Genomic DNA, 12,203 nt, shown 5'->3' with positions numbered 1-12,203 from the left:
CAAAGGAGGGAACACACTGGGACTTTGTGGTCTGCCTCACTAGAGCCAAGGGCTGGGATGCAGAACATCAGGAGTGAATTTGAATTACACTCTGACTATGCCTCCATATCTCTCAGAGGCTGAGTTTGCCCAGAAAATATATTCATTTGAGTTTAGCTTCCTGAGACACAAGGGATAACTAGTGGAGTCATTAAGGACAAATGAAAAACGTCCAACACATTCTGCCAACATTTCCTGTGGTGTTTCTGGTCTGAAAACAGAATGACTGAACTCTAGATAAACTTTTGCATATGCTAAATTCTACCAGGAGGAGAAAAGAGGAAGAAACCACCATAAAAAATAATATCACAACTAACCACGGGAGCCAGAGCTCCATCAGCTGCTCATTTCTAGTTTCTCTTCTCACTTTGTCAGCACTGAAACCCAAGCTTGGACAGATCCAGTGTTTCCCAGGACAATCCACCCCCCCACCCCCCCACCCCGGTAAATTTCTACAAGTCATTGTGTTCTCCCAACAAAAGATCCATGTGCTACATGTAGTACTGCCACACTTGTTTTTTGTTTTAGATAATATTTTTTGTTTACCAGTCATCACATCCTAACAAATATTTTAAAGCCTGATCACATGAACTACTTCCTCACTGTAGCTCGGAGAAACAGGAAGGTAAGTTGGCTATAATTTAAGGCACAGAGAAGTCAGTCCACTTAGCGAGTTTCATGCTGTGTTTGAAATGGAATGATGGAATTCTCTGGTTGTAGAATCTGAGCTGTACTCATTTCATGACATACTTTAGGCATGACTACTAGCGAAGAAGAGGGTTTTTAGGTACAGTGAGATTGGCTCCACATTCTATGTATGCTTAGCAAGGCATTAAATATGTTCCCTATAAACCCGTATGTGATGTAGTAATATAGAAATATGTTCTTTCCCAAGCTGAAGAGGTGAAAAACACTAAAGTCTAGGCATAAGGTTGATGTTTGGATAGTTTCTGAATTATTAGTTCCCACTTGCTTTCTGCAAATAGACAGTTACATACAATAAGTTCAGCCCTGAATCCCCAGCTCCAGAGAAAAAGAGAAAAAGCCAAGACTTTCCATCTTGCAAGGCCAAGATCTTGGCATTTCCAATCAAGAGGCTGAAGAAACTCTGCTGCTTTTCTTTAGCTCAGAACTCTATTCCCTTATGGACAGTCTAAAATAAACCAAGGTGCATATTTGCACGTCAGCACACAGAGATGTGATACTAACACATATTTTTTGAGTATCACATGCTTGATGCTCTGATCAATATTTTATATAATTACATCAAAGATCATCACAATTCTCTTCTGGATAAGGTAATCAGCTCACGGCATAGGCCAGGAAACAGTGTTAAAGACATTTGCCCCAAACCACATAGGGAGTAAGTGCTAAAGTAATGTTTATTGACAGGTACTAGGAGCTGACTGCTTACAACAGGGACACAGAGAATGTGTGTTAAAAACAGATTTCCTTGTCTCCTCGGCCTTCTGAGTTCCATCTGTCTTCGTGCTTGAACATGTTCAGTTTCCACAAAGACCTCAGCTGAGATGAACTGTATTCATGATCCTATTTTCTCACTAGCTAAACAAAGGAAGCTGTGGAGGGAGATAGTATGACTTTTGCCCCTTATCCTGTTAGAGGTGCTTCCTCACAGGCCCTATAAATACTTCTGAGTTATTCAGCAAACACCAAACATAGAACCAACAGGAAAAGAACCAGATAAAACACTTCTGCTTCTTCTTCTGCCTACTGGACACTGCTGTCAATAGCTATTTATTGGTTTTACAAACCCTGTCAGCTCTCTCTCAAGTCCAGTTTCCTTGTGTTGCACAGAGGGTGGCCACTGTTAAGAGTAAAGAAAGGTGAATGAGGAGAGTCAACTGTTGTCTCTCAGGATGAAGAGTACACAGTTTCTTTTTCCCCTGAGTCTGGGACGTACTTGGTGCTAATCACAGACAATGAACAATGAAGTCATGGGACTATTTCCATGGATTTTCTGGTATCAGTACTCTGAAATTTTCTTGTAAGCATAAGCATATAAATAATACAGATAATTTAAATTGTGTGGTCATTGTATAAATAAGATAAAACTGAAGTTTATTTTTGATGAGGTATATAAGATAAGAAATATCATCCCATTTTACTTTATTTTAGTATTCACATACATACACACATACACACACACACACACACACACACACACACACACACACACAACCTTTGGTTTATCCTCCAGCCCCCAAATCATCCTGTTTTAAGTATGAGAAAATGGAAGTTAAACAAAATATAAAATTGTCTCAGTAGCCAGGCACATGCCTTTAATCCTAGCGTTTGGAAGGCAGAGGAAGGCACCTGGTCTACATAGTGGGTTCTAGGACAGATAAAGCTCCATAATCAGACCCTGTCTCAAAAATAAATAGATAGCTAGAATTGCTTCATGATAGCTCTTCTGTGAAGGGTTCGTACCATTTAAACTATTGTAAAGACTCAATCTGTGTTATTTCTACTATCCCATGATGTTTTTCTTAACTTAGATATTTTATACAGTGTTGAGCCTTTGTGCCATAATCTAATTTTAATTTTCTGTGTGCATATTTGAAGATGCAGTGGATTCCATACAGTATACTAAGAAAATTAGGAATGGAAGATAAAAATAAAGTTAACAGAAAGTGAAAAACTGAAAAGCTAGTGATCTGCTCACATACTGGGTTTTGGTATGCAGAGAAAGGATCAGATATGTGATATAAGGAAGTCATAAAAACAATATAAATCATTTTATGACCCGGGAATTCTTTCGTCCAGATCTTTTATTGCAGGACCAAGCACTTATCTGACATCCTGTTCATCCTTCCGCATTAAAGGACCAAACACTGATCTGACATCCCGTTCATCCTTCTGCATTAAAGCAGTTGGTCCACTCTTGTCATGCCAGCCATCCGCTCACACATTAAATAATGTCTGTCCATACAGGAAGCAGGATGGATTTTCCCATTATAGAGATAAGCACAATTCATGTTTTCTCTTGTATTCCCAGAAAGATCAATCCTGCAAATGAAAAGGGCAGAGTGCATGTTTTTTAAAAGTATAAATACATGGTGTCCCAAATTTCTTGGACATTTTGGTTCATGGAGAGGCCCACAGAAATCCACAAAGATACTACCACAACAGACTGCTGGCAATGGTCGAGATACAGCCCGAACTGACCTACTCTGGTGATGGGATGGCCAAACACTCTAATTGTCATGCTAGAAACCCATCCAACTACTGAGGGATCTGGATGCAGAGATCCATGGCTAGGCCCCGGGTGGATCTCTGGGAGTCCAATTAGCGCGAGAAAGAGGAAGGTTTACATGAGCGAGAATTATTGAGACCAAGGTTGGATAAAGCACAGACAAATAGCCAAACAAATGGAAACACATGAACTATGAACCAATGGCTGAGGGGTCACCAACTGGATCAGGCCCTCTGAATGGGTGAGACAGTTGATTGGCTTGATCTGTTTGGGAGGCATCCAGGCAGTGGGACCGGGTCCTGTGCTCATTGCATGAGTTGGCTGTTTGAAACCTGGGACCTATGCAGGATTGCTTGGCTCGGCCTGGGAGGAGGGGACTGGACCTACCTGGACTGAGTCTACCAGGTTGATCTCAGTCCGTGGGGGAGGCTTTGCCCTGGAGGAGGTGGGAATGGGAGGTGGGCTGGGGGGAAGATGGGGGGGGCAGGAGGGGGGAGAACAAGGGAATCCGTGGCTGATATGTAGAACTGAATTGTATTGCAAAATAAAAATAAAAATTAAAAAAAATATAAATACATAAAGAAGCAAGGGACATGCATGTTTTGCTGATCAAACTAGGCTGGGGTAGGTAAAGAAACATCATTCTCATCTTTGAAAAACTCTTTGTTCACTTATGAGTGTACAGTCTGTACACACGAGAAGCCCAGTAACAGTTTAATAGAGTGTAAGTCGGGAGAAAGTCAATGAATGCTAAGTACAGAGGGCGTCCAGAAGAGAAGGCTCATCATCCTCTGACATGCCAAGCAAAGCTTTATCTACAATTCACTTTGGATCAGTATTGAGAGAAGAGTGGGTTTTATACAAGGAAAGAGGAAATGGGAAGTTCTTATAGAGCCAGAAGCTAGCTGCACAACAAGAAGCGAGATGGGCTAAATACTGCAGAGCTGAGAACTAACAGCACCAGGTAATAGATATACACTAGAATATTGCATAGTTATTGTCCCAAAGTTTGTCTCTGTTCCCTGAATCACTGTGTACAATGAGAGACAAGGAAAATGTGCTGAATCTACTTGGCAGATACCTATGGACACCAACACGTTATCAATGGTTTAGTGATTGAGGAGAAGGAAAGACAAGCTCTCTTCTTTTTTAAAACCCAAATTCCAATGAGGAGGAAATTGGTAAGATGCCCACAGATAAGCAGACGGGAAAATGTCAGAAATTAGTGAGAGCTGTGAAGATATAAAATAGTAAAGAAACAACAGAGCAGGTGTGTGCAGAAAAGAGCAGGATTAAGTGTGAACCCTTAGAGTTGATCTCGCTGAGGAAGCGGCCTTCAAATAGCCTGGACCAACAAAGAGAGTTGGTTGAGGAATCTAGGAGGGAAAGAGGAATTTGACTAGAGAGAACACCACTTTCCTGCAATATTGTGAGCAATAAGAGATAAAGGCCAAGGGTTTCAGGAGGTTTATGTGTATTTGTGTGTCCTGGGATTCTATCCAAAGTAAATAATAAATACATGCTGGCTTAATTAGCTATTTAAATAATGGTAGAATTGTATAAACTTTGGTAATAAGTTCTCGACACAGAGAGTGCAGTGTTGTGCAGGATAAGCAAAAGATGTTGAAATTAGTGGTTTGAGGGCCCTACTGAGAGTCAGCAAGATGGCTCAGTGGAAAAAGGTGCTTGCTTCCAAGTCTGTTGACCTATATTTGATTTCCAGGATCTACATGGTGGTACATTCGCATACACTGTAGCATGTGAATTCTCTCTCTCTCTCTCTCTCTCTCTCTCTCTCTCTCTCTCTCTTCCTCTCTCTTTTTCTTTCTCTCTCTCACACACACATACTAAATTTTAAATTAAAAATTAAAAATTAAAGAGAGAGACAGAGCCATATTGAATAACACAACTCTTAATGAACGAGGTCATTTGCCTACAATGCCATTAGAAGGGTGGAACCTCATTGTATGACATTAGAATTGCCTTGTTATCTATGATGTACTTGATTTGTAGAGATACATAGGACAAAAAGATACTGAAAATAATCTTGATGGTATTCACTCCAACCGTAAAATAATGAAAAGGATAAATTTATTTTCAAAGCATGAAAAAAATCAGATCAATGTACAGAGAGGGGAGAGAGAGAGAGAGAGAGAGAGAGAGAGAGAGAGAGAGAGAGAGAGAGAGAGAGAAGAGAGAGAGAGAGAAATTGGTCATAGAAATGAATGGGGAAGATGGGAAGATACTGGTAATAAAAAATGGATCATGACTTACATAAGGGGCTGATAGGGAGGAGAGAGTAGAATTGCCCACCAGTGCTCTCTTGTTAGGACTAGAGTACAAGTGATTGGCAGCTGCAACCCACAGTAGGGTAGAGAGAAACCTCAGCTTTCAGGCAACTTGTGTTCAACAAGAAGTATGTGAGTCAAAGCTTTGAGTAATGCCTTCCAGCTGAATTTCTAGGGACTTACGTATGCTTGGGAAGAACTGAGTTATCTTCCCACATCCAGTCCTTACTAGAGTTCTGGCGTGATAATCCAAGCCAACGGACCGAAGTGATCCTGTTTGTGATGTATTCCTGTTGCAAACAAATCCATACAATGGTAAATGCCTCCACAGCACTGTACAAGAACAGTGACAACTTCACGACAAAGCCTCGAGCAAACACCTGGAATTGCGCGTCTAAGTTGATACTAATGAGTTATATTTCATGTCTAGGGGTTTTGCTAATTTGTTTTGAGATATTAAAAGGTTTATACAGCACATGAGAAATTAAACAGATAATATTGTAGTCTTCCTATGTGTTTATAATGTATTTTTATATTTCCTACCAATTAAAGATTTGAGTCCCAGGAGACTTCCAAATATGATTCAAGAGGGTGAACACAACAAGAGGCAATATGCTGTTGATGAGCTTCACAATCCCTGAAATTAAGTTCTTGGATTTTATTGATTATCTAATACATGGAAATATTTTCTTTTAGTTGGATGGATAAATAGATGTCTTTCTCAAAGGAATTAGTAAATAATATGCATCTACCTTTCTGAATTTATATTTTTCTATGCTTTCTTTCTATATATCAGATATAGAATATTAGATATATTCTTACTGTGTAGCCAGGCTGGCCCTAAATGTGTGATCCTAGCCTTAGCTATGACTATATAAGCATACACCACTACATCTCTGATTTACTTTTTTGTGCCTAGTTATAGGTTTTTTTTTTTTGTTTTGTTTTTTTTTTTTTTTTTTTTTTTTTTTTTTAGACAGAGCTTCTCTGTCTATCCCTGGCTGTCCTGGAACTTGATTTTTAGACCAGGCTGGCTTCAAACTCAGAGATCTGCCTGCCTCTGCCTCTCAAGTGCTGGAGTTAAAGACTGCCCGGCTACTTTTTTTTTTAAAAGTTCAGGCTTTTGGTTTTATTGAGTACAGAGATTCAGGTCATAGAGTGGTTCCAGTACAGACAGATTGAGTCTCTTGGAAAGAAAAGTAAAAGGAAGCCAACTGTTCATTATGCCCTCATGTAACCCAGAATAGCAGATAAGAACTCACTCTTGGAAAGCAGCAACAACAATAACAACAAATTTGTTTGAGCTTGAGGACAGCCATGAGATACTCAGGATAACACTCCACAAGGAAATACTTGTGAGTCTCACTTCCCTGAAGTGTGAGCCACCCACCATTTTTCCACTAATCCATCAGTCACTGATCTTTTCTTTAAAACGTATCCATAGAGACACATATCCATCCAAGATGCCTCTTTGTTGGGCTTGATGGAAAACTCCAACTGATATTTAACTTCAGGTTTTTTTCTCAAAATGTAATATTACTTCTTTATTATGCTACAGATTTTCAAGTGATATTGGCCTGTAGTGATGAGAATCATGGCATGTTTCATGTCTCCAGTTAATCTCTTTATAGTGGAGTTGACATGCTAGGACACTCCCCTGTTTTGACTGAATAAATTTACTTCGTTAACTTAATTTTAAACAGCAAGGGGCAGAAACTCATGCAGACTGGAATCAATGTAACGGGAGCATCGCATGCTATCTAACCCACTGTCCACGTTTGCTGCTAGGGAGGCACATACACAATCCAATCTTACTGAAACACTCTAGTGATACTTTGGAATGTGACTGGATTGAATATTTAAGCTCTATATTTGTTACCAAGCTTTCTAAATTTCTCAGAGGAGCACCAAGTGCAAGCCGTTAAGAAACCCACGAGAAAAGTAGATTCAATGTTTCCTTTGAGAGCTTTCTCCTGAAAAGTTCACAAGTGCTTGATGTGGAACCCTCCTTACCACAGTCCTCTGGCTGGCAGCCTTCACAAGTGTTGCATTCTGCTTAGCACAAAACTGCTTGCTCTCTTCCCATGTTAGATTATGTCTGAAGAACCCATAGCAACTGTCTCCATGATATCTCCAGTTTGTGGCACAGGGGCTGCACTTGTGCTCTGAAGGGGAGAACGAGTTTGGGACTGTGAAAATATGGCCGACGCTTCCTCTATGTGCAGTGTTCCTGCTCTAGTGGGTCTCCCTCCTGTTACCATGACAGACACAGGGAGCTTGGAGAGACAAAGTTTCCAAACCAGACTTACCGAATGTGTTCTTTGTCTTGAGCTCTGATTGTTTAATCAAGTCTTGGCAGACTTTCTTGGCCAATTGTTGCAGAGTGGCTGAGAGACTTTCCTTCTCTGCCAGTAGATACTTTTGCTGTGTAACTGCTAGATGTAAAGATGAGATAAATTAGCCCTGGGTCTCCAGTCAGAAAGATGATGGCATGATTCTTCAGTGAACTTTCATTTCTATAATAAACCTGCCAGTAGTTGAAGAGTTCACCAGATACACAAAAATCAATGAATAGTGAAAAATGAAATATAATGAACCAAGTGAGGACTGAACAAAAATCAATGAATAGTGAAAAATGAAATATAATGAACCAAAGTGAGGGCTCCATAAAAAGCTGTGTGAATTGACTGACAATGAGAAAGTCCCGAGGAGACAACACGTGACTAAGACAACTGTTGTGATGTTTCCTAAGCAGGCTTCACAGAGATGAGAGAAGCCTTGCATTTGTATTCTGTTCTATATATAATACTGAATTAATCCATCTAAGAATGCATGATCGGATGGCCATCCTAACTGTACAGAAGTTCACTGAGATGCATAGACTTTCAGTCTGCTTAGTTTGGCTGCAAGGTTTCTTATTTTAAGTTCTTTATGAAAATGTTTTAAATTTTTTAGGTAATTAATTAAAACATGAAAAAGAATACATGTTTTCTTTCATGGTGATTAAAATGCTTTTATATCCTTGTAATAAAATATAATGAATAAAGGTTTCAAAATATGTTAAAAACAAGAAAATAAATGAATTAGCAACACAAATTATGGCATGACCTTATAAAGTTTCATGATTAGATATTCATGGCCAAAAAACCAATGTGTCTGTAAATAAAATGGGATGGAAGCTATTTTAAGTACAGAGATTAGAACAAACAAGATTCCACACAGGAAGGCAAAGGCTTTATTGATGAAACTAGCCAAGTTCTGGATTGCCTGGGCCTTAGATTAAACAAGGCGGGGGGGGGGGGGGCAGCTTGGATCCATACTAAGCATCTTAAATGCCTGAAGTATATTCTGAAAGTAATTGTAACTAAAGGAAAAATTAATAGTGATTCAAATCAGAGGGGCAAGCTCCCCTTTTTTGAGTTTTCCTTTGCTAAGGTTATATCCACAGCTGTGTGCAGGACAATTGGAGTAGGTGACAAACAGATGAGACAATTAGGAAGTTTAGTATAATATGTCAGGAACTCCTGGGTATTGCTTTCCTCAGATCAAAGGCCTGGCAAGGAGCCAATACTTACACATGATGCCCAGAGCTACGAGCCCAACAACCAGCCCCATGGATGAGATCAGCAGAATTAAAGCCATCAGACGCCACCAAGAAGAAGCAGAGTCAGCTGTGGGAGCACAATGAAGACGTGAAAGAGAAGACAGCCAGGCCATCCTGGGCTTCTCAGGATTTTCCAAGTATCATAACCAGAACTGCAAGCTAAACTTAGAGCCCCGTACTTGTGTCACAGAGGCAGAAGGATCAGGAGTTCAAAGCCAGCCTTGGCTACATGGCAAATTCAATGCCAGTCTAGGCTACATGAGACCCTGTCTCAAAACCCAACTAAACTTGGGCTAATAAGATGGCTTAGCAGGTAAAGTACTCACCACATAAGCCTGACAACCTGGGTTTGATTCCTAAAACACAGGGTGAAAGGAAAGAATCTACTTCTCAAAGCTGTCCTCTGATCTCCACAGGTCACCATGGCACATGTACACCTGCACACACACACTCACACATGCACACAAGCATGGGCACTCTTCTCTTGTGCACACGTGCACACACACATAATTAAAGCAACAACAAAAAACCAGTATTGATGGATATTTTGCCTGCATTTCCTTAGTGACCATCCTTAGTGAGAATGCCCTGCTTTACACCATCCATCTCTGTTCCCCATAGATTATTCTCTGTAGATTCTAAAATATAACTGCCAAGGAGCTCTCTCTCTCTCTCTCTCTCTCTCTCTCTCTCTCTCTCTCTCTCTCTCTCTCTCATTCACATAAACAATTACTTTCATAGGAGACTAGAAGAGAATTGTATCGTCTGGTGTTCAGAAATTTGAGGTTGTTTTTAAAAAGGTTAAAAAACATTTTATTTTATGTTTTGCATAAATGTTTACTTACAAAATGTTTACATATTGAATAATACTATGAGCCAATGATTTTATAACATTTTAAACAGAAGAAAAATGAAAGAGTCCAGATTGTAAAACCCTTCCCTCCAGAACAAAAAAAAAAAAAAACCTCATTTTTTTCTAAGTAAATCATGCAATGTATTCAGTGAGTAGTAGTCATGCCCAGTTCCTATCATATGAATGACCAATAGGATTTAAAATGTGAAGACATTTGTCAGACATTTGAGTTTTCAAGTGTCCTTCCCTTTGTCTCACTAACTTCTAAGCCCCAGCACTAGATTCTAATAGTCTTAGTATAACATCCTCTCTTCTTACCTTTTCTGCCTGGATTCTAATTATGTCTGCAGAAGCCTCTGTAGGCCCCCCTTACATGCTTTGGAGAAAGAATATCATTCAGGAAAACACAAATAAAATCAAGTCCCCTGTCACTCGGAGAGAGAGGGGGAGAGGGGGAGTGACCTCCTAATGTCCAAATTGCTGAATGACCTTTCTTACCTGAGCTGAGAGTTGGTTTTCGGGGCTTGATGTTTAAAGTGATGTATCCATCTTCATCCTGCATGGCTGCCCTTGAACTACCAGCGAGCTCTGAGTTCAGTGACTTTGCAGAACTCACCAGTGTCCACTCCTATCATTTCAGTGCCTGCCAGAGAGGGTCCCCCCTCTCCTGCTGGTGTGGAGCCATGTGCATCATGACACTTGGGTTTTGTTTTGTTTTGTATTGTTTTCCAGGAAGCCCTTTCATGGATGTTCAGAGATACGTGGACTTGAACCTAAAAACAAAAATAATAATAACTTGTGGTGAAAGAGTAGATTCGGGGCTCATTTCCTGCTTTCTTATCTTCAACTCAAGTGAAGGGATGTTCCATCGTGAGTATCCTGTCAAAGAGCAAAAGTTCACGCTTCATCTTAACTGTAGGAAAACACCAAACATATTACTTAAGTGAACTGATTCCTTATAAAAACTCGTGGGTAAAAATACCTGTAGATATATAGTATATCGTACTGTGACATCAAATATAATAATAGCAATTTATTAGATCTGGTGCTAAATCAGATGCTTATAATCCTACATTAAAAGGGACCACTTCTCACTATGACCTAGAATTCACTCAAATTTTTACATCTAATATAAGTCAGTTTATTTTTTTTAAATTGAAGATTCCAAATGAGGTGGACCTGAGATTGCTTAGTCCTAGACATTGAAGGAAAAAAATTCAAGTAATTATAGAATTCATGTCAATATATTTCCCTTAGATCACATTTCACTTCAAAATGAATTTCTTGGATTTTAAAAAAAAAATCTAAATTTCAATGACATTCTTTAATTTTGAGTGCGGTTTTGCTCAGCAAAAGAACTATATGCAGGAGGCGGCTGCTTTCCTAGAGTCCTTTCAGTCACGTTGCCATAAGCATGTCATCATTTAGCTCTAAAGATGTGGGCTTTGAAGAATTACCCTGGCTTATACTGGCAGCAGCTACAGGAGCACGACACAGAGCTAGCCAAGGTGGGTACTGCAGGAATATTGAGGGGACTGTAGCCTGTTTTACCGTTAGGGTAGCACTTACATAATTTCATAGCAGGCAATTCTGCTAAATATCCATGGCCAGTAAAGCATCCTGCCTCAAAGCCCCTAGCACTTGACATTTGTCTTAAACGTGCTCACATCTCTTCTGCTTTCTTAAGAGAATCTAGTCTCCAGATTTCAGCGGGGGGACCATACAGGACCTGCTGGCAGGTGTTTGCTTGCCCATGGTCCCTCTGATGTCTTTTACATAGTTTAATTTCTTTTCCTCCTTGCTATCTACTTCGCTCTGAATTCTTCGTCAATTTACTGAAAGGATGCTGCATTTTGAAATGTCTCTTCCAACATCCTCAAATGATTTCACAAAGGCAGCAAACTATTCAGCTATGGCTGCTGCCGTTTGCATAGCTTCTACCTCAGCTGAAGATTCTTTTCTTCCTGGCAGAGGGTGATAGATAACTCAGTCTTCCAGCAAAGTATAGCATCAGTTTGACCTCTTCCTCCCTTTACCCATATCTATTATAAGCTGATTTGAGGGGTGTTTTCTTCCCCTATTGCCTTATTTCAGTGTTTTTACTTAGTTATAAACAGAAACAATATAATACAATTGAATAAATAATTTCAGCTTAATGAAGAAAAAAAATGTACAGAGCTTATAATTCTAAAGATACCCCTTCCA

General features: G+C 39.7%; 1 protein-coding gene across 3 annotated transcripts; it reads right to left on the bottom strand.

The window, feature by feature from the left end:
- Window positions 1-2,921: 2,921 nt before the first annotated feature.
- Clec1b (C-type lectin domain family 1 member B) lies at window positions 2,922-10,560 on the bottom strand. 3 transcript variants are annotated; one of them, XM_059256934.1, is made up of 6 exons: window positions 10,497-10,560; window positions 9,117-9,212; window positions 7,851-7,976; window positions 7,555-7,706; window positions 5,725-5,831; window positions 2,922-3,066 (listed from the first exon to the last, which is right to left on the bottom strand). In XM_059256934.1, the coding sequence occupies exons 1-6, from the start codon at window positions 10,558-10,560 to the stop codon at window positions 2,922-2,924; spliced, it is 690 nt and encodes a 229-aa protein (XP_059112917.1). The 3 variants fall into 3 exon arrangements, with proteins under 3 accessions (XP_059112917.1, XP_059112919.1, XP_059112920.1); XM_059256936.1 differs by lacking the exon at window positions 9,117-9,212; XM_059256937.1 differs by lacking the exons at window positions 2,922-3,066; window positions 7,555-7,706; window positions 9,117-9,212 and having other exon boundaries at window positions 5,770-5,831.
- Window positions 10,561-12,203: the final 1,643 nt, after the last annotated feature.

The sequence above is a fragment of the Peromyscus eremicus genome, chromosome 3 (assembly GCF_949786415.1).
Source record: "Peromyscus eremicus chromosome 3, PerEre_H2_v1, whole genome shotgun sequence".
Lineage (NCBI taxonomy): Eukaryota > Metazoa > Chordata > Mammalia > Rodentia > Cricetidae > Peromyscus > Peromyscus eremicus.
Note: the sequence above shows the minus strand (reverse complement) of the source record. Positions and strands in the feature narration are given on the sequence as shown.

Coding starts and splice junctions, on each gene's coding strand:
- Clec1b (XM_059256934.1), bottom strand. CDS start 10,560: ATGCAGGATGAAGATGGATACATCACTTTAAACATCAAGCCCCGAAAA. Junction 9,213..10,496: donor AAAACCAACTCTCAGCTCAG/GTAAGAAAGGTC, acceptor GTGCTCCCACAG/CTGACTCTGCTTCTTCTTGG. Junction 7,707..7,850: donor CAAGACAAAGAACACATTCG/GTAAGTCTGGTT, acceptor TCTCCCCTTCAG/AGCACAAGTGCAGCCCCTGT.